This window comes from Branchiostoma floridae, unplaced genomic scaffold (genome assembly GCF_000003815.2).
Source record: "Branchiostoma floridae strain S238N-H82 unplaced genomic scaffold, Bfl_VNyyK Sc7u5tJ_377, whole genome shotgun sequence".
NCBI lineage: Eukaryota > Metazoa > Chordata > Leptocardii > Amphioxiformes > Branchiostomatidae > Branchiostoma > Branchiostoma floridae.
In genome coordinates, this window is record NW_023365820.1 from 59,898 (window position 1) to 82,650 (window position 22,753).

At 40.3% G+C, this 22,753-nt stretch overlaps 2 protein-coding genes and 1 long non-coding RNA gene across 3 annotated transcripts; 1 reads left to right on the forward strand and 2 right to left on the reverse strand.

Annotated features, from left to right (window-relative positions):
* Positions 1-1,509: 1,509 nt before the first annotated feature.
* Positions 1,510-4,730, forward strand: LOC118408740. Its single transcript, XR_004830349.1, has 3 exons — positions 1,510-1,733; positions 4,157-4,304; positions 4,554-4,730. It is a non-coding gene; the product is annotated as an uncharacterized LOC118408740 (long non-coding RNA).
* A 1,720-nt stretch (positions 4,731-6,450) lies between these two features.
* On the reverse strand, positions 6,451-11,762 carry LOC118408722 (tripartite motif-containing protein 2-like). Its single transcript, XM_035809573.1, has 2 exons — positions 10,231-11,762; positions 6,451-8,732 (listed from the first exon to the last, which is right to left on the reverse strand). Exons 1-2 carry the CDS (start codon positions 11,557-11,559, stop codon positions 6,681-6,683), a joined length of 3,381 nt encoding a protein of 1,126 aa, XP_035665466.1. The 5' UTR covers positions 11,560-11,762; the 3' UTR covers positions 6,451-6,680.
* A 6,811-nt stretch (positions 11,763-18,573) lies between these two features.
* LOC118408723 (E3 ubiquitin-protein ligase TRIM71-like) lies at positions 18,574-21,202 on the reverse strand. The gene has a single exon (XM_035809574.1). The coding sequence runs from the start codon at positions 21,200-21,202 to the stop codon at positions 19,217-19,219; it is 1,986 nt and encodes a 661-aa protein (XP_035665467.1). The 3' UTR covers positions 18,574-19,216.
* Between the last annotated feature and the right edge of the window lie 1,551 nt (positions 21,203-22,753).

Genomic DNA, 22,753 nt, shown 5'->3' on the forward strand with positions numbered 1-22,753 from the left:
AGGAATTTATTCTGCTTATGTCTTCTGTGGCTGGTGTTATCCATAAAAATTACTCGTTGTGTCCTGGGTAGTAAATGATAGTGAAGTGGAACCATGGCCTACCTTAGCTAACTAGCAACTATCAAATGTATAGACTTGTGTATGCTTCCCATATATATTATTAAAAAATGATCCGGCTAAGTTTCACTGTTTTCCTTTTGTTATTGCAACATTGACTCATCAATTTGGATCTTTATTAAGATAGTACTGACGAGAATTTCTAATTTTAGTTGGCCGCTTACACAATTTTTTTGATTTTACAAACTGGGTCGATAAGTTTTAATTAGTAGATCATGATCAGTAACTTCTTCAATATTTTAAACTCTTTGGTGGTTCATAAAGGACGAACTGGGCGTGATCAATGAATGACGACCATATGTGAATGTCGTGAAATTCAGTGCTTTCACTTGTAAATTAGATAATCAGCAACATAGCAGTCGCACGCGAGGGGAGGTGGAAGTTTTTCACACCTTTTGTTCTGACTGAACGACATATAATGAATTTGCCCAAGGCTTTGTATCGCTTACATCGCATATTTTGTTAAGAATATTCCACAGATATTTAGCCCACAAAACGGAGAAGAACGACGTGGAATAAAAAACAGAGTGGAATGGAATGCCTCTTTAACGTTGTACATAAGTATTCGTCGGTCGTCTTGTTGCCTGGAGGCAAACGTTAGCACACTTACCTTTACATAATCGGGCAAATCACATTAATTGATACCTTATATGAGTTATCACATTAGTTTCACATGTAAAATAATGTGATATGCTGTCACTTTTTTTTCACATCTTGCAAGTTTGTGAACATCACATAAATTCACATTTCTCAGCATGACAGTTGTCTTCACTTGTTTTATATTTCGTAGCTGGCCGCATTTCACATAAGTTTAACATGAAGTCACATTTCTTAGAATGAATTTACATTTTTTTTACATTTTTAGCAAGAGCCCTTTTCACATAAAAATCACATAAGTATAGCCGGTCGAGACGTGTATCGACAGTCACATAATTTCACGTAATGGCTGCACAGCCAATGTCATATAAGGTAATATGTTTTCACATTTCAAAATGTGATTCTTCAAGAACGTTTAGGGGAAATGTGCAAAAATGTGATGTCAACTAAATTTTTTTTCACATCAACCTCAATTTCCGTGCCACCCTTTAAAAATGTGACTCGAATGTTATTTTATGTGACTATATGTCAACTTATGTGATAAAATGCGATGCTATTGAACCTCAAAATGTTTCACATAATATCACATTATATCACATTTCCATGTATTTTTGCAGACAATTCACATAATTTTCACATTTATGGACCTTGTAGTGTTATAACCTCTATGTTCTAATTGTAGTAAAGACAGGGTCGAATTCAAAACCATAATAGTTCTAACGACTTGAGTTTGACACTAAAATATGCACTTAAAGTTAACTTTATTTGGTATTTTCTGACAGACGTTTTAATTGGTACTTTACCCTTACAAAATACACAGCAGTATGTGTACGTTTAGTACTGAACTGTTGACCCGGAACGGTGAAAAGACAACAAAAAAGTTGTCTGACGAGCCGCATCAATTTCTATACCCTAAGCCACAAACAAGATGAACTCTGCAGCGAAAATAACATTTTTTAACCACCTGTTTGCTGTGCTTTGGATGCTTCTAGCGCTGGCTCGGACAACATGGGGTGAAGGTAAGAAGGCGTTGGCCTCTCAGTGTGAAACTGGTTAAAACAAAGGTGGTCAGTTTGAAGAAAGATTACCAGAAGTGCAGAAGTCAACCACTAGTCTCTGGCATTGTGTACATTTGTTACTGACTAAATGGATACGTTTTGCCATTCATTCCATTGGTAGCAGCAAGAATTCACGCTAATACGCTAATTCTGTTGTGACTGTTCTATCGTTGAACATAAGGAGACGCATTTAGGGTATGTCTGGGCGACGCCATTTTTCCATTGGTTATACTCTGAGCAAAGTAATTAGATCTAAATCTGTGCCACTAGAATGTCAACAAACTTGTCTACTAAAACTAAGAACAGAGTATTGACTTGCTAGGGACTCACTACGCAATTCTCGTCTACGAACAAGACATTTGGTAGATGCTGTAACACACACAGGTTGTGATTTTGGTTAATGTATACGATTAACAGATGGCTTTGTTCCAGATATTTTATTTCATTCTTTGTAGCCATACGTATTAGCAAGAAGCCACAGTTTTAAACAATGTATTTAGTCCATACAGTAACTGTTACAAAAACTAGAGCTCTAGAATCCGTATGATTAAAAGACTCAGACAGTGGTTATCTGTATAATGTTGTACATGGTTACAGTGTAGATACAATAGAAGGGATTAGATATTTATAGGTGTCACATTCCAAACTGGACTGAAAGAATGCGTGCCCTCCCGGTAAAACAACACACTAGTACACAAACGACAACAAACGACAGAAACGATTTTTTACACTACATATATCCTTGTGGATTTGTAGATCTATATAAGCAAAGTATAGTATGAATCGTAAGAAATGTAAACTGCAATATCGTATGCAATCTTTACTGAATGCTAGATGTATATTTTCATCTGGGTAAGGCGCGCTCCCGGCGACAGCCATTTTAGTCACAACAGGCCGGTCACGAGGGGCTGATCACGACAGGCCGACTGTACCATTATACGTGTGGGGGCTTTTCCTAACTGGGAAAAATCTAATTTCAATCAATGTAACTATGTTTTTTATCACTAGAGTACCCATTCTGTGATTCTCAATCAGCGGTTTTTAACAAATGAGCTTAATTACTCAAAGAAGACCCAATAGGTATCAAAGAGTCTATGGTCACAAGAGGCTGAAACTTTGGGCTTTCTCCTAACTGTGATAAACAAATTTTCAGTCAATTTTTTATTTATTTTATCTATCACTAGAGCATCGGTTTTGTATTTTCCGATCACCAGTTCTTAACGAATGGGCTTGATTACTCTTAAGAGCCATACTGGTCACCACAGGTCATAAGTATCAGAGAGACCATGGTATCGAGCGGCCCAAACCTTTCTCCTAACTGGGGAAAACAATTTTCTGTCAATTTCTATAATATCTTTGTTACTAGAGCAACCATTCTGTGATTCTCAATCATCAGTTTTTAACAAATAAGCTTAATTACTCTAAAGAGACCTCTCGTGGCCGTAGCCTTTCTAAACCTTAAAGGTGTCTCTTTTGAGTAATTAAGTTTATCTGTTAAGAACAGCAGTTACAGCAGGGAATCTTTCCGGTGTGACTAGATATGCAGCTTGTAAGCACTTGATCGGTAAAAAAAAGTCAAATACAAACCAATAAAAGCAAAAAAAAAATATCAAATACATGACACATTTAAATAAACAGCCACCCAACCAAACCCCACCAGCCCACGATTAAGTACAAAACTACATATAACGTTAGGTCTTTCCTCACTTAGCTATAAAAGGAACAAAACCAAATGTCTCTAAAACCAGCTTCACTCTAAGTTATAAAATTTGTTCTTGGTTCTTTCTGTCTGCATTCTTTTAAATTGTATACGAATTTCCACTTCTTTCTTTCTTTCTGTCGCTATTTTTTCTTTCTTTCTGTCTGCATTCTTTTAAATTGTATACGAATTTCCACTTCAAAAGCAGGGTTTGTCGCTATTTTTTCTTTCTTTCTTTCCGTCGCTATTTTTTCTTTCTTTCTGTCTGCATTCTTTTAAATTGTATACGAATTTCCACTTCAAAAGCAGGGTTCGTCGCTATTTTTTCTTTCTTTCTATTTTTAGGAAAATAGACTACAAAAAAATATTTTTCCAGCTAGTGGTCTATGAGATTCAACGTATTTGGGTTTCTTTTCATTTGCAAACACTAAAAAATTACTTGAATTTATGAAAGCACATTCAGGCTAATTACCAACCATGATTACAGATCTATCACGTCAAGCCATTTCCCCTAATGGGGTGTGTTTTGATACTCTTTCTGGGCTCGTGGTAGTCTAATAAAAAAAAGAGGTAAAAATCACCCCAAAATCACTAAACACGATCCGTGTTTTAATGCGTACTGTCTTTGAAATTCATTTATTTCTGAAGTCTTGTATAATTAAATGTAATATTTGTTTATTGTCAGACTCCTTTGCTGACCCCAGCATCATGCGTCCCCCCGGGTTGGACAGTGTGGGGCTGAACGTTGTGGTCGGGTCGTCCGTGTGTTTGGGGGTCGTCGTCATCGGGGTGATGGCCGCCATCTTCTACCACCTGGTCACCAAATAACGCAGGTAAGATTTCTTCACGAACACTGAGTGTAAATGATAAGAGATGAAAGTCTACGACCGTTTTAAGGGCGGCATCAAGCGATAGCAGTAAGTTACGAAGAATTCTTTTTTTTAAACTGTTGATCACAACCAAACACAAATAGAAATTCTTGTACTCACAACGCCGTTTGCGTCACACTGTTACAAATGTTCTACATTTTGAACTTGTAACTGATTTATATATAATTTATGTTTTATTTCATATTTTTCCAGGAGTGAATTTCGTCTTCCTTGAACACCAGAACAGTGCTCAAACATCGCAGAAGAGAGAAAACACTTCTTTCATTTATTCATCAACGGAGTACAATACAGGACAGAGGGGTGATACACTCTACCATTACGCTAATATTCACATCACCTCTCAAAAAAAAAAAAAAATAACAACTGACAAGAACAAGTAAAACTAGAGTTCCACGAACACATACCTTTGCCAAATAAACCAGGTTTGTTATGTAGACAGATGTCTGTAGACATGAAAAGTTTATTCTATATGTTATGTAAAGTCACACGAACTCTTATCAACTAGAGTTTGGTGACCTAATAACTCCATGAAATATTGAGTTTACGATGTTTTCGCCGCCATTACTGCTAGTTACCTGCACAATGTTTTTTCGTCATTTCTCAACGCAAGTTTGTCGATCTTTGGAAGGTTTTAGATGATCTACAAGTATACTGCAACATAAAAGAGAATATATACAAGTTCTATTTTTCCAAGTCCAAGAAGCGTTTCCTGCCGTTCCGGTTTTAACCGGACGTGAACTGAAACTTTTTACAAGTATAGTGCCGGGTTCAAACATCCAAACAAACCAAAAACATTACCTTCGCCATTCTGGCAAAGGTAAACGTTACATATTAGGCTTAGCCATTCTGGCAAAGGTAAAAAAAAAAAACACGCAGGCACACCCAAAACTATATCTCCATTTATTTATTTGTCATGGAAATAACTATGAACAAAACCGCAGAAGTTCAAAACACATGGAATCAACCTATGCTCCCTAATTTTCCTAGAAAATAAGCCTGTTCTAGTTGGTATTAAAGAGTGTTTGGCACCCAGGGGGCAGGGGTCAAGGCTGGGTCAGCCTGCTAGCTTGATCTACTTGCATGGCACCTGCAGCTGTCAATAAAACACGTCCAAGCAGATTATCCAAATTAGCTGTTAATTTGCTTAATTAGCATCTCATTATGAAAGTCTTCACTAAGTCTATCCACATATCAAAAATCATGACAATCCGGCAACACGTTCATATTTCCCATTATTTATGCAAATAAAGTCACCATTTGCATAATTGATATCTATCGATATTTCTCTCCTTCCCAGCCACACATGTCACAAGTTTGAAAGTCCTATCCTGGACTAAGGGGGGTTATAAAATTTCCTCATTAATTATGCAAATCAGCTGCCGATTTGCATAATAAGCATCTCATTATGCAGGTCATCACTCATTCCATCTGCATACCAAAAATCATGGCGATCCGTTCTCCAGTTATTTTCGCCCGAAGTTTTAAAGGAAACTGCCACCTGCAGTTCCAAGAAAGCCGCAAGGGGGCCCAATCTCGCAGCAATCACTCTCTGCTTTAAGGGCTCTCTACCGCTCAAAAATCACGACCACAGCATGTCCAGAACGCGAGATATCAATATGGAGGTTCTTGTGCAGTACCTTAGCAAGCCACTAGTGGGCCCCATTATCGAAAACCTCTTTCGTTTTCCAGACCCCTACCCACCCACCAAATATCAGCTGCATCCGTCACAGTCTTCTCGAGTTATGCTGTTCACAAACAGGGGAAAACACACAACCGGACCGAAAATATAACCTTAGCTATTCTGGCAAAGGTAAAAACTCAAAAGGTAGTCCTTTACAGTTATCATTAGGAGTACTCCCCTCCCCTTTTTAATAGATATTCGGAACATGTTATATTTTATTGATATAGATTCACCATTACAATTTGAATGAAAATGCTTGGAACGATGCACGAATGGGGTTTGTCTTACACATATAGTCTTTTCAGTAAGAAAACAAGTACATTTAGAAGTTATTGACTAAGCAAATATATATTGTCATCATAATCATGTCTTCATTTAATCAATAGATTAGAAATCTTATTTTCACATTTCATCATACATTATGCCTTGAGATTAAGAATGTACTGTGTATAATGTCAGCTGAATAAATAGAATTGGCTGATATATCAAAAGATCTGGGTAATATGGCTTATTTGAACGCTAAATGTCCTGTAGGCCCTGAAGCGGGGCTTCTGATAGACTTATTTTGTACTTATTCCTCCTATAATATACAGATGGTACAGTGTAAGAAATTTAGAAGATTTGACTAGCCTTTTTCCTTACACCTTGAATATCTTGATAGAATGATTGTCAGAAACAACCAAATGTCCGTCGTGAGTAAGTGTTAGTCCCTTTGGATAGCTCAGTCCGTGTACCGCCGGTGTCAGCACGTGTCTGATAAACGTGCCGTCCCGACTGAACACGGAAACACGATGGTTGTTCCAGTCAGCCACGATGATGTTGTCCTCACTGTCCGTGATGACACAGTAGGGTCCACTAAGCTGTCCAGGCCCTGAGCCACGTGACCCACAGGTAAAGAGATGACGACCGGTGGGGTCAAATATCTTCAGGCTGTGGTTGAGATAGTCACTGATGATGATTTGGTTGCTGCTGTTGACGGTCAGATGGAGGTAGGAACTCAATTGCTGCTGACCTTGACCTTTGTCCCCGAACTTGAGAATGACGTCACCACTGGGACTGAGTACAAACACTTGGTACCCGATAGTGACGATGATACGTTCTGAACCGTCAACAGCGATACCGAGTGTAGTTATATCTTTCTCTGCAGCCCCTATCACCTGGATGACACGTGCAGCCCTCCCCTGTTTGTCCAGTACGTGGATGTTGTGTCCGTCTCCTGTCACCAACAGATTACCATTTGTCAGTGCCGCCACACACCATGGGTTGAACTCCAGTTCAACTTTCTTCTTGAAGGAGCCATCTTTGTCAAGAAACTGCAGACGTCTGTTGTCACGATCAGCCACTACAATTTCTCCATCTGTGGTGACAGCGAGTGATGTAGGACATTTAAACTGTCCATCTCCACTGCCTTTCTGACCAACAGTTTTTAGTAGTGTAGGACTTACTGGTCGGGTACATATTTCCAAGTTTATCGGAACTGGTGACAGTGTGCTTGTAAATGACACTCTTGTTTCTTTTATCCAACCTATCAATTTTGACAGGTCCCGTTCAAGGTCACTAGCTTGCGCGTCAAAGGTCAAGTTCATAAAACCGTTGGTCAGTTCAGCCCTCTTTGTGATTTTCTCATCCGCGGTTTGTTCCATCCGTGAGGTCAGTTCTCCGGCCACCGACATGACCTCCGCTGGACTCCCGTACTCCAACACATTGTCCGTGAACTGGACACAGCTCTTGGCTGAGGCCAGGTCCATCTCAGTTGCCTCCATGGCGGCTTCCATCTGTTTCTCCCGAGCAGCATTCATGGCGCGAAGCTGACTGATTTTCTCATTTTTCACCTTCTGAACGGCCTCTATGATAGCCTCAGCCTGTTTTTCTATCTGTTCTTCTGTACGCTGTACCTGTAAAGGCCAATCGTTCTTTACCGACTGTAACTCTTTTATCCACTTCTCAAGCAGATCTGCTGTGTTTTTGACTAACGACAGTTTTGCCATGATCGTTGCCCTCTCCCTCTCTGCCGCCTTCTCTATCTCCACATACTGGTGATCTTTGTGCGCCGTTACCACACAGTGCAGACAGATGACCCGGTGACAGGTGTCACAGTAGAACTTGTTTAGTTCATTGTGATCCTCACACTTGGAGGTCTCCCTAGCCCGAAGCTCAGCCGTAAGTCGGCCTGATTGTATGTCTTGAATCGTTACAACTTTGTGGGATCTACTCACTCTGAGGCCACGGTGCGTTTCGTTACACATCTGACACAGGTAGTCGGTACACTCCACACAGTAGAACTCGGCAGGGTTGCCTCTCTCACAGGCCGTACAGGGGACTCCCTCCCTCTGTGGTTCCGATGTATCCCCGTTCCCTGTTGGTTGTTGTCGCAGAATGTCGTGCAACTTGCCGACGAGGAAGTTGGACTTCAGCCCCTGGACGCCATTTTCTGGGAGGGGCACGTCTTGTCGGCACGTCGGACAGGAGAGTTTCCCTACCGGCTTTGTGGCCAGGAGCCTCTCCAAACACGGCTGGCAGAAGGTGTGAAGACACGGCAGCACCTTAGGCTGCCTGAAGTCCTCCAAACAGATCTGGCAGACGAGAAATTCCTCGGTTATTTCGCTGAAAGCGTTGGACGCCATACTTGCCACCCACCGAAACTGAACTTGAGAGGACAACAGGTTTCTTGCGTCATTGGGTTGTCCCATTTTACATACAGGGGTTTATAATATACTTTGATTAACCTTTCTGTTGCTTTTTGATATCTTAATATCTACGAAGGCTATAGGTTTTGTTGATTTTTCGAAAAGAGTAGATATGGTATAAAGATATTCTTTGTGTCACTTATTGTGCTTAACGCCTTACCAACACGGAAGTATCAATACTAGGGGTGGGTACCGGTACAGAAAATTCAGGTCCAGGTCCGGTTCAGGTCCAGAGGATCAGGTCCAGGTCCGGACCTGAACCTGGACCTGATTTAGTATGACTCATACCAATGGTCCATTTCACTAAAACGAAATCTGTTTAGTAGAGTATTAGACTCACACTGGCGTTTTAAAATCCTACAACGCTAACTGCACCTGTACGATTGGCTGCAAAACGTGGTAGAAATTACTATAAACTCTACTGTACTTCACTCTTGTTATTTTCTTCCACCTGCAAGCACCAAAACGTGTGAATGCCTGATATAATAATCTGTTAATTTTCTAATCGGTCCAACATCCGGTGCACCTAATCTTTTCAGGTCCGGTTTTTCTGGACCGGTCCAATAAGAGAAAACCGGTTTTGCACAGGTACGCTGTACCGATACCCAGCCCTAATCAATACCCAATGGGACTGTGATGATAAACATGTACTACGTCATAGGGAAGTCTTATGTTAGGCGTTAGGGGGGGGGGGGTGCTTGTACAGACCCACCTTCCTTTACGTAGAACAAGAGTGAAAAAAATACGTCGGTGATAAAAAAAATTCAAACTTGCTCGGATGTGAACATTTCTGAATGGTTTTATCAGTAACGTTATTGTCAAAAGTATGGCGACCATTTAATATAATGCTGCATTTTCCTTTTTTTCTCATATATTTTACACAGAAGCAGCATCTCCCTTAGAAATTTGCCAGATAGAATATTGAGAATAATTGAGACTCAAGAGCCCTTTATCTTGCTAAATTTAATTGACGGCTTCCATTGTACTATTGAAATCCTTAGCTACTAAGCTAATGATCGTCTTTTATTTCTTCAGAGAGTTGATAAAAACATTCTATCAAACGTTAGCACCTGCTTTATAACATTTATGATGACGTGCTTTTGACCTTGAAGCAATAGCCTTCGACCTAGACAGGTAGTTTCCGACACACTATACAATAGTAACTAACTAAGATTTAACATTTTGCCATTCACAAAATTTACGCTTACACAGTCATAGAATTGTCTATTGGAACTGTTTCTTAGTTGACCTTGAGATATATCTAGGGTAAACATGTCTGAGCTCGAGCGACGCCATTTTTCCTAAGCTATACCCGCACCACAGTAATTAGATTTGAATCTGTGCCAAGCACCCACTAGAATATCAACATGCCTGCGTAAGAGAGGAAAAGCAGAATGTAATATCAATATCTTATTCATCGGCGTGTTTTAATTATGCTGTAGCAACGTATTCCATTTAAAATCATTTTTAAAAAGGTTGATAAATTCGAATTCCTCAATACTATAAAAGTGCTAATTGAAGGGAAGTCAAACTGTCCATCTCCACTGCCTTCCTGACCAACAGTTTTTAGCAGTGTAGGACTTCCGTGTCGGGTACCCTTTTCCACGTTTATTTTAACTGATAACAGTGTGCTTGTGAATGCAACTCTTGTTTGTTTTATCCCACCTATCAATTTTGAAACCTCCGGTACAAGGTCACCAGCTGGTGGGTCAAAGGTCAAGTTCGTGAAATCGTTGGGCAGTTCAGCCCTCTTTGCGATTTTCTCGTCCGCGGTTTGCTCCATCCGTGCGGTCAGTTCTCCGGCCACCGACATGACCTCGGCTGGACTTCCGTACTCCAACACATTGTCCGTGAACTGGACACAGCTCTTGGCTGAGGCCAGGTCCATCTCAGCTGCCTCCATGGCGGCTTCCATCTGTTTCTCCCGAGCAGCATTCATGGCGCGAAGCTGACTGATTTTCTCACTTTTCACCTTCTGAACGGCCTCTATGATAGCCTCTGCCTGATTTTTTATCTGTTCTTCTGTACGCTGTACCTGTAAAGGCCAATCGTTCTTTACTGACTGTAACTCTTCTATCCACTTCTCATGCAGGCCTGCTGTGTTCTTCACTGTCGACAGTTTTGCCTTGATCTTTGCCCTCTCCCTCTCTGCCGCCTTCTCTATCTCCACATACTGGTGATCTTTGTGCGCCGTTACCACACAGTGTAGACAGATGACCCGGCGACAGGTGTCACAGTAGAACTTGTTCAGTTCATTGTGATCCTCACACTTGGATGATTCTCTTGCCCGAATCTCATTGGCGAGACGCCCTGATTGTAGGTCTTGAATCGCTAGAACTTTGTGGGACCTGGTCCCCTTGAGCCCACGGTGCGTGTCGTTACATACGTGACACAGATAGTCGGTACACTCCACACAGTAGAACTCGGCAGGGATGCCTCTCGCACAGGCCGTACAGGGGATTCCCTCCCTCTGTGACTCCGATGTTTTTCCGCTAACTTTTGGTTGTTGTCGCATAATGTCGTGCAATTTACAAACGAGGAAGTTGGACTTCAGCCCCTGGACACCATTTTCTGGGAGAGGCACGTCCTGTCGGCACGTCGGACAGGAGAGTTTCCCGACCGGCTCTGTGGCCAGGAGCCTCTCCAAACACGGCTGGCAGAAGGTGTGAAGACACGGCAGCACCTTAGGCTGCCTAAAGTCTTCCAAACAGATCTGGCAGACGAGAAATTCCTCGGTTATTTCGCTGAAAGCGTTGGACGCCATGCTTGCAACCCACCGAAACTGAACTGGAGAGGACAACAGGTTTCCTACGTCATTGGGTTGTCCCATTTTTCGCGACAGGGGTTTGTCAGATACTTCAAGTAAACTTGCTGTTGCTTTTTAAATTTCTTAATATCTACGAAGGCTATGGGATTTGTTGATTGTTGGTCCTTAATGTTTTTAGTGTCTACGATGGCTGTGGATTTTGTTCTTAAATGGGAAGACATGACATAAGAGACATTCCTTGGATAGTTTACTAAATGTGCTGGACTCTTTTTGACACGGAAGTATCAGCACCCACTGAAACTATTATAAACATGTGCTACGTCATTGGGAAGATCCATGTACGGCGTTAAGGGGGTGCTTGAGAGAGCTAAGAGTGGGAAAAAGCCGTTATAAATAATTCAAACATAATCGTTTGATTGTGAAAAAGGCATGAATGATCGATATTATCAGCAATGTTATGGTCGGTCACAAGAATGGTGACCTTTGCATATTACGCTGCATTTTTTTTCAGAATTTTTCTTTACATAATTAGAATTATTTAGACGACGTACTGAGGTATAATTCTTAAAATTCATGCAATCAACTGCTTCCATGCTACTAATATAATCCGTAGCTACTAAGCTAATTATCTTCTATTTCATTCAGCTAGTTGATCGAATTAAAATAGATTATGAAAAAAGTCACACCTGCTTCATAAGATCAATGATGACGTTTCCATATCAAAACAATGACCCTTGACCTAGACAGGTTAAACTACGTCTATTGTTAAAATGGATTCAGCGATTACAATAGATTCCGTCTTATCTTTCACTGGCCTCACAAACTCGCATTATTGAAGATATATTCTCAATGTCCTAAATGTAGCAAAGACGACGAGGTCACGCGAAGACAAAAAACATGTCATAGTTCTAACGACTTGGGTTGGACACTAAAATATGCACTTAAATTTCACTTTATTTGGTATTTTCTGACAGACGTTTTAATTGGTACTTCACCCTTACCAAATATACAGCATTACGTGCACGTTTAGTACTGAACTGTTGACCCTGAACGGTGAAAAGACACCAAAAAAGTTGTCTGACTAGCCGCATCAATTTCTATACCCTAAGCCACAAACAAGATGAACTCTGCAGCGAAAATAACATTTTTTAAGCACCTGTTTGCTGTGCTTTGGATGCTTCTAGTGCTGGCTCGGACAACATGGGGTGAAGGTAAGAACGTGTTGGCCTCTCAGTTTGAAACTGGTTAAAACAATGGTGGCCGATTTGAAGAAAGATTACCAGAAGTGCAGAAGTCAACCACTTGTCTCTGGCGTTGTGTACATTTGTTACTGACTTAATGGATACGTTTTGCCATTAATACCATTTGTAGCAGCAAGGATTCACGCTAACACGCTAATTCTGTTGTGACTGTTCTATCGTTGAACTTAAGGAGACACATTTAGGGTAAACATGTCTGGGCGACGCCATTTTCCCGTTGGTTATACTCTGAGCACAGTAATTACATCTGAATCTGTGCGACCAGAATGTCAAGAAACTTGTCTACTAAAACCAAGAACAGAGAACATAATATAAACTCCCGTATTGACTTGCTAGGGTCTCGCTACGGATTTCTCGTCTACGAACAAGACGTTTGGTAGATGCTGTAACACACACAAGGTGTGATTTTGGTTAATGTATACGATTAACAGATGGCTTTGTTTCAGATATTTTATTTCATTCTTTTGTAGCCATACGTATTAGCAAGAAGCCACAGTTTTAAACAATGTATTTAGTCCATACAGTAACTGTTATAGAAACTAGAGCTCTAAAATCCGTATGGTTAAAGGACTCAGGCATTGGTTATCTGTATAATGTTGCACACGGTTACAGTGTAGATACAATAGAAGGGGTTAGATATTTATAGGTGTCACGTTCCAAACAGGACTAAAAGAATGCGTGCCCTCCCGGTAAACACTAGTAGAAAAACGACAACAAAGGATAGAAACGATTTTTACACTAGATATATCCTTGTGGATTTGTAGATTTATATAAGCAAAGTATAGTCTGAATCGTAAGAAATGTAAACTGCAATATCGTATGCAATCTTTACTGACTGCTAGACAGATATTTTCATCAGGGTAAGGCGCGCTCCCGGCGCCAGCCATTTTAGTCACCACAGGCCGGTCACGAGGGGCTGGTCACGACAGGCCGACTGTACCATTATACGTGTGGGGGCTTTTCCTAAATGGGAAAAAAGTATTTCAATCAATGTTGTTATGTTTTCTATCACTAGAGTACCCATTCTTTGATTCTCAATCACCGTTTTGTAACAGATGAGCTTTATTACTCAAAAGAGACCCCATAAGTACCAAAGAAGCAATAATTACAATAGGCTGAAACTTTGGGCTTTCTAACCGTAATAAACAAATTTTCAGTCAATTTTTTGAATGTTTTCTATCACTAGAGCATCGATTTTGTATTTTCCGATAATCAGTTCTTAACGAATGGGCTTGATTACTCTTAAGAGTCATATTGGTCACCACAGGTCTCAGAGTCTCATAAGTATCAGAGAGACCATGGTATCGAGCGGCCCAAACCTTTCTCCTTACTGGGAAAAACAATTTTCTGTCAATTCTTATAATATTTTTATAACTAGAGCAACCATTCTGTAATTCGCAATCATCAGTTCTTAAAAAAATAAGCTTAATTACTCTAAAGAGATCTCTCGTGAACGTAGCATTTCTAAAACTTAAAATTGTCTCTTTTGAGTAATTAAAATTATCTGTTAAAAACAACAGTTACAGCAGGGAATCTTTCCGGTGTGACTAGATATGCAGCTTGTAAGCACTTGATCGGTAAAAAAAAGTCAGATACAAACTAATAAAAGCAAAAAAAAAAAAAATCAAATACATGACACATTTAAATAACCAGCCTCGATGAAGTACAAAACTACATATAACGTTAGGTTTTTCCTCACTTAGCTATAAAAGGAACAAAACCAAATGTCTCTAAAACAGCTTCACTCTAATTAATTTTGTTCTTTCTGTCTGCTATCTTTAAAATTGTATACGAATTTCTACTTCAAAAGCAGGGTTCGTCGCTATTTTTAGGAAAATAGACTACAAAAAATATTTTTCCAGCTGGTGGTCTATGAAATTCAGCGTATTTGGGTTTCTTCTTATTTTCAAACACTAAAAAATTACTTGAATTTATGAAAGCACATTCAGGCTAATTACCAACCATGATTACAGATCTATCACGTCAAGCCATTTCCCCTAATGGGGTGTGTTTTGATACTCTTTCTGGGCTCGTGGTAGTCTAATAAAAAAAGAGGTGAAAATCACCCCAAAATCACTAAACACTATTCCGTGTTTTTAATGCGTACTGTCTTTGAAATTTATTTATTTCTGAAGTCTTGTGAGAAGGCACGCATGGGCCATGTCTTATGAAGTCTGCAAGGTTGTTTTATGCGCACTTGTATTATCAGTAGCACAGTACTGTCTCCCAGTTCTAGCAAACATGTCTGAATCAAATGCTCGAAAGCTCCAGGTTGTACAGAACAGGGCCTGTAGATTGGTGCTTAAATGTCCACTAGAAACACATGTTAAGCAAATGCATTCAGACTTGGGTTGGCCCATGGTACGAGAAAGATTCGCCATCAGCACATTGACTATGTTTTTCAGAATACTTGTCAGTAAGGAGCCCCATAACATTTACAGCTCCATCGTCCCTGTCCATTCTACCCACACATATTCAACTAGATTATCCAACTCCTTCAGTTTTAAACTCCCTAAGCCAAAAACAAACTCAAAAAAGCGAACTTTTCTCTACCGTGCCATCAGTCTTTGGAATGACCTACCACCATACATCAAATCTCTGCCCAACATCTCACGCTTTAAAAAGGCAATGTATCAAGTCTTTTCAAGGCAATAGTTTTTTTAATAATTGTGTATCTATTATTATCTGTTTGTATATATACATGTATGTTTGTGTATATATTTGCGTTTGTTTATGTATGTTTCATATGAACCCTGGTAGACTAGCCCTAAATAGGGCTAAAGGGTATCGGAATAAAGGAAGGAATAAAGGAAGTATGATTAAATGTAATAATTGTTTATCGTCAGACTCCTTTGCTGACCCCAGCATCATTCGTCCCCCCGGGTTGGACAGTGTGGGGTTGAACGTTGTGGTCGGGTCGTCCGTGTGTTTGGGGCTCGTCGTCATCGGGGTGATGGCCGCCATCTTCTACCACCTGGTCACCAAATCACGCAGGTAAAATTTCTTCACGAACACTGAGTGTAAAAGATAAGAGATGAAAGTCTACGACCATTTTAAGGCGTCATCTAGCGATAGCATTAAGTTACGCAGAATTTTTTTTTTCAAACTGTTGATCACAACCAAACACAAATAGAAATTCTTGTACTCACAACACCGCTTGCGTCACACTGTTACAAATGTTAACTTGTAACTGATTTATAAATAATTCATGTTTATTTCATATTTTTCCAGGAGTGAATTTCGTCTTCCTTAAACACCAGAACAGTGCTCACCCCAAACATCGCAGAAGAAAAAAAAAACATTTCTTTTTATTTATTCATCAACAAAGTACAATACAGGACAGAGAGGTGCAGTACATGGCATCATCTTATACCTCAACTACAGATCTTTATCTTGCAAAATTTAATTGACGGCTTCCATTGTACTATTGAAATCCTTTGCTACTAAGCTAATTATCTCCTTTCTTTCTTCAGCCTGAGTTTATAAAATAAAACATTATATCAAACTTTACCATCTGCTTTATAATAATTATAATGACGTGCTTTTGACCTTGAAACGAGAGCCTTTGACCTAGACATGTAGTTTTTGACACACTATACAGAAGTAAGTAACTAAAATGCAACGTTTTGCCATTCACACAATTTACACTTACACAGTCACGGAATTGTGTCTTGCAACTGTTTCTTGGTTGACCTTGATATAAATTTAGAGTAAACATGTCCGAGCGACGCCATTTTCCCTGCGGCTTCACCCGCACCAAAGTAATTAGATTTGAATCTGTGTCAAGCACTCCACTAGAATATCAACATGCCTGCGGAAGACAGAGAGGAAAAGCAAAATGTAATATCAATAGCTTATATTATTTATTGGCGTGTTTTATAATATGCTATAGCAACGCATTCCGTTTAAAAATATTCTACTTTTCAAAAGGTTGATAAATTAAATACAAATAAATACTATAAAAGTGCTGATTGAAAGAACAGTTTTAGAGAGTTTTATGACTGGCCACGATTGTACATAGCCAGTCTTATACGTTAAACAAATATTGTGCAGGATTTGGTGATCGGAGGTCTATCATGACTTATTTGTATTAGCCCTAACAGCATACAGTAACAGCAAATATGCTATTGGCACAACAAAGCAATTCCAGAAACTTGAATAATATTACTCGCAGAGCCTTTTGCAATATAAATATAATGATCCAAGAGTGGGAGTAATTCATTTGTAATACCTTTCCTTTTACAAATGGAACATCTTGATAGACTTATTCCCAGAAACAACTAAATCTAAGTCATCAGTTTGCGTAAGTCCTGGTGGAGAACACAGTCCGTGTTACTCCCGTGTCAGCAAGTGCCTGATAAACGTACCGTCCCGACTGAACACGGAAACACGATGTTTGTGAAAGTCAGCCACGATGATGTTGTCCTCGCTGTCCGTGATAACAGAGTAAGGGAGGTTCGAATGTACATGATATGTACATGTCCCGAGCCAAGTGACCCACACCTGAAGAGATGAAGACCGGTGGTGTCAAATATCTTCAGGTAACCGTTGCTACAGTAACTGGCAATTATTTGCTTTCTGCTGTTGACGGCTACGCGGAGAAAGGGCTGCTGACCTTGACCTTTGTCCCCAAAGTTCAGAATGACGTCACCACTAGGACTAAGTACAAATACTTGGTCCCTAACAGTGACAACGATTCGTCCCAAACCTTCAACAGCGATAAGTACTTAGTAGTTTCAACGTTCGCTAAAGCTCCTGGCACATGAGAAAAAACGTGCCGCCCTCCCCTGCTTGTCTTAGTACGTCGACCATGTGTCTGTTTCCTGACATCAACAGATCACTGTTTGTCTGTGCCGCCACACACTATGGCTTATAACTCAACTCGTGATGCTTTAGTCGAATTGTCATGATATTTTGTTGTATTTAGGTAGATCTTCAGAAGGCCATGGCAAGGTTTGTGGCCTTCTGAAGGCTTTCTTTGGCACTGCAGTGGTGCCAACCACTGTCGTGTTTGTTCCAGGACATCATTTCAGAAACATTGTTTTACACTGACCTATCAATATATACCTAATATTGCCATAAATATAGCATAAAATCGTTCTTATGCGTGTTTACTAATATATATGGGTTGGTTATTATCAGATTCTGTTGCACGAGGAGATATGTTTCTTGCTGAAATCTAATCCATGGATTAATTAAGAGCCACTACGTTACGTTATTCATGGTTAGCTACTAGATTAAAAATATCCTCATTTCACCAGTTATAAGGTCGAGTCAAATCGAAATTATAAAAGCCCTCAAAGGTCAATAATGATATATTTTGAAATAGTGGCGTTTGACCTTGACAGTTAAGGCCTGCATGCATTGTACTCCTCACATATTAAATTATCATGAAGATTCATTAGCCTTGTTATACAATTCATATTCAAAATGACTTACATGTTCAAACTGTATCAACTACAACGTCTTTTCGATCTACATCCTGCCCAGTACGGTTATTAAGATACAACAGTGTACTGGCCATGTATAAATCTGATGCCAAAACATCCATGTGATGTTAACTGGCCCCAGTATGTATTATATGAACAATATTTGATGTCAAGCTAAGTCAAAAATACCCTATTTTCTTTGAACGATTTAAACAAGATGTCCTCCAGCATAACTTTTGAAAAGGTAACATTATTTGCATACAATCTATTTCATGGAAGAATAAGGGCACTAGGTCTTCATTCTTTATTCAAATGAAATTAATATTTGAGATATAGTAAACAGAGATCTCACAAAGGCAATCCTTTATCTGTTATTAACTTCACCTAAATAGACTTTAAACGCGTCACTTTGAGTATTCTGATCTTGATTCGCTATCATTTTAGATGATGGCGGTTGGAACAATCCGCAAAGACTAGGGTTTTGTCTAACACATGTACAGTCTTTCCAATGAGAAACAATACTTTAAATGCAGAAACTTTCGCCGTGGATTAATTTTCGCGGTTTTCCGGTGGCCGCTTCAACGCGAATTGAAAACCACCGCGAACATTTTTCCATAACAGTAAGAGACTACAGTGCATGGTGTTACCGCGAAATTAAAACCACCGCGAAAAGTCCATTTTCGCGCTTCCGCGAAATTAAATCTCAGCGAACTTCAATTCATGTATAGTATATGGATATGAATAACTGACTATAGATACTATTGTCTTCATTTAATCAATACATTAGAAATGTTATTTTCATATCTCATTATAGATTACACCTTGAGCTTAAGCATGGTTTGTATATGATATCATCTGATGTAATAGATTAAGTGGAAATATTAAAGGATCCAAGAATGATAGTTTCTCCGAAAACAGTACTGACCTGTAGGCGCTGAAGAAGGGCTTATAAAAGAGTTATTTTGTTTTTCTTGTTACTATGGTGCAGATGATACAGTGGAAGGAATTTAGAAGATCTGACTAGCCTTTTCATTACACCTTGAACATCTTGATAGAATGACAGTCAGAAACAACCAAATGTCCGTCCTGAGTCAGCGTTAGCCCCAATGGATAGTTCAGTCCGTGTTCCTCCCGTGTCAGCACGTGCCTGATAAACGTGCCGTCCTGACTGAACAGGGAAACACGATGGTTCCCACAGTCAGCCATGATGATGTTGTCCTCGCTGTCCGTGATGACACAGCAGGGGTAGGTCAGCTGACCAGGTCCCGAGCCATGTGACCCGCACGTGAAGAGATGACGACCGGCGGAGTCAAATATCTTCAAGTTGTGGTTGTCATTGTCACTAACGATGATTTTGTTGCTGCTGTTGACAGTCAGACGGAGGTAGGAACTCAATAGCTGCGGACCTTGACCTTTGTCCCCAAACTTCAGAATGACGTCACCACTGGGACTGAGTACAAACACCTGGTACCCAAAAGTTACGATGATACGTCCTAAACCGTCAACAGAGATACCTTGTGTAGTTTTATCATTCTCTGCAACCCCTGTCACCTGGATGACACGTGCAGCCCTCCCCTGTTTGTCCAGTACGTGAATCTTGTGTCCGTCTCCTGTCACCAACAGATCACCGTTTGTCAGTGCCACCACACACCCTGGCTTAAACTCCAATTCAACTTTCTTCTTAAATGACCCATCTTTGTCAAGAAACTGCAGGCGTCTGTTGTGATAATCAGTCACTACAATGTCTCCATCTGTAGTGACAGCGAGTGATGTAGGGGAGAGAAACTGTCCATCTCCACTGCCTCTCTGGCCAACAGTTTTTAGTAGTGTAGGACTTCCGTGTCGGATACCTTTTTCTACGTTTATTTCAACTGATAACAGTGTGCTTGTGAATGAAGTTCTTGTTTGTTTTATCCCACCTATCAATTTTGAAACCTCCGGTTCAGGGTCACCATCTGGTGGGTCAAAGGTCAAGTTCATTAAATCGTTGGTCAGTTCAGCCCTCTTTGTGATTTTCTCGTCCGCGGTTTGCTCCATCCGTGCGGTCAGTTCTCCGGCCACCGACATGACCTCCGCTGGACTTCCGTACTCTAACACATTGTCCGTGAACTGTACACAACTCTTGACTGAGGCCAGGTCCATCTCAGCTGCCTCCATGGCGGCTTCCATCTGTTTCTCCCGAGCAGCATACATGGCGCGAAGCTGACTGATTTTTTCACTTTTCACCTTCTGAACGGCCTCTATGATAGCCTCTGCCTGTTTTTCTATCTGTTCCTCTGTACGCTGTACCTGTAAAGGCCAATCGTCCTTTACTGATTGTAACTCTTCTATCCACTTCTCATGCAGGCCTGCTGTGTTCTTCACTGACGACAGTTTTGCCTTGATCTTTGCCCTCTCCCTCTCTGCCGCCTTTTCTATCTCCACATACTGGTGATCTTTGTGTGCCGTTACCACACAGTGCAGACAGATGACCCGGTAACAGGTGTCACAGTAGAACTTGTTCAGTTCGTTGTGATCCTCACACTTAGAGGTCTCTCTTGAGCGGAGCTCCGCAACAAATTTGCCTGATTGTACGTCTTTAATTGTTAGAACTTTGTGGGACCTCGTCCCTTTGAGTCCACGGTGCGTTTCGTTACATACGTGGCACAGGTAGTCGGTACACTCTACACAGTAGAACTCGGCAGGGTTGCCTCTCTCACAGGCCGTACAGGGAATTCCCTCCGTCTGTGGTTCCGATGATTCCTTGCTCCCTTTTGGTTGTTGTCGCAAAATGTCGTGCAGTTTACCAACGAGGAAGTTGGACTTCAGACCCTGGACGCCATTTTCTGGGAGGGGCACGTCCTGTCGGCACGTCGGACAGGAGAGTTTTCCTACCGGCTCTGTGGCCAGGAGCCTCTCCAAACACGGCTGGCAGAAGGTGTGAAGACACGGCAGCACCTTAGGCTGCCTGAAGTCCTCCAAACAGATCTGGCAGACGAGAAACTCCTCAGTTATTTCGCTGATAGCGTTCGACGCCATACTTGCAACCCACCGAAACTGAACTGGAGAGGACAAAAGGTTTCTTGCGTCATTGGGTTGTTCCATTTTACGCAATGGGAGTTTGTAAGAAACTTCAAGTAAACTTAATGTTGCTGTTTAAATTTCTTTATGGGATTTGTTGATTGTTGGTCCTTGATTTTTTTAGTGTCTACGTTGGCTGTGGATTTTGATAATTATTCTTAAATGGGAAGATATGGCATAAGAGACATTCTTTGGTTAGTTCAATAATTGTGCTGGATTTTTTTTTTGACACGGAAGTATCTAGACCCACTGTAACTATGATAAACATATACTACGTCCTTGGGAAGATCCATGTTGTTAAGCGGGTGCTTGTATAGATCTGTCTTTCTTCACAAATCAAAACAAGATTGGAAAAAAGCCGTTATAAATAATTCAAACATAATCGTTCGATTGTAAAATGGCATATAAATGATCGATTTTATCAGCAATGTTATGGTCGGTCACAAGAATGGCGACCTTTGCATATTACGGTGCATTTTTTCAGAATTATTTTCACATAATTAGAATTATTGAGACTACGTACTGAGGTATAATTCTAAAAATTTATGCAATCAACTGCTTCCATGCTACTGATATAATCCGTAGCTACTAAGCTGATTATCTTCATTTTTATTCAGCTAGTTGATCGAATTAAAATAGATTATGAAAAATTTCGCACCTACTTTATAAGATCAATGATGAAGTTTTCATATTAAAACAATACCCCTTGATCTATACAGGTTAAACTACGTTTATTGTTTAACTAGATTCAGCGCTTACAATAGATTCCGTCTTATATTTCACTGGGCTCATAAACTCGTACTATTGAAGATATAACCTCAATGTCCTAAATGTAGCAAATACGACAAGATCGAAGACAAAAACACGTAATAGTTCTACCGACTTGGGTTTGACACTATAATATGCACTTAAAGTTCACTTTATTTGGTATTTTCTGACAGAAGTTTTAATTGGTACTTTACCCTTACCAAATACACAGCAGTACGTGCACGTTTTAATAGTACTGAACTGTTGACCCGGAACGGTGAAAAGACGACAAAAAAGGTGTCTGACGAGCCGCATCAATTTCTATACCCTAAGCCACAAACAAGATGAACTCTGCAGCGAAAATAACATTTTTTAACCACCTGTTTGCTGTGCTTTGGATACTTCTAGCGCTGGCTCGTACAACATGGGGTGAAGGTAAGAAGGTGTGGGCCTCTCAGTGTGAAACTGGTTAAAACAAAGGTGGCCGATTTGAAGAAAGATTACCAGAAGTGCTGAAGTCAACCACTAGTCTATGGCGTTGTGTACATTTGTTACTGACTAAATGGATACGTTTTGCCATTAATACCATTGGTAGCAGCAAGAATTCACGCTAATACGCTAATTCTGTTGTGACTGTTCTATCGTTGAATTTAAGGAGACAAATTCAGAGTAAACATGTCTTAGAGACGTCCCATTGGTTTAATAATACTCTGAGCACAGTAATTAGATCTGAATCTGTGCCACTAGAATGTCAACAAACTT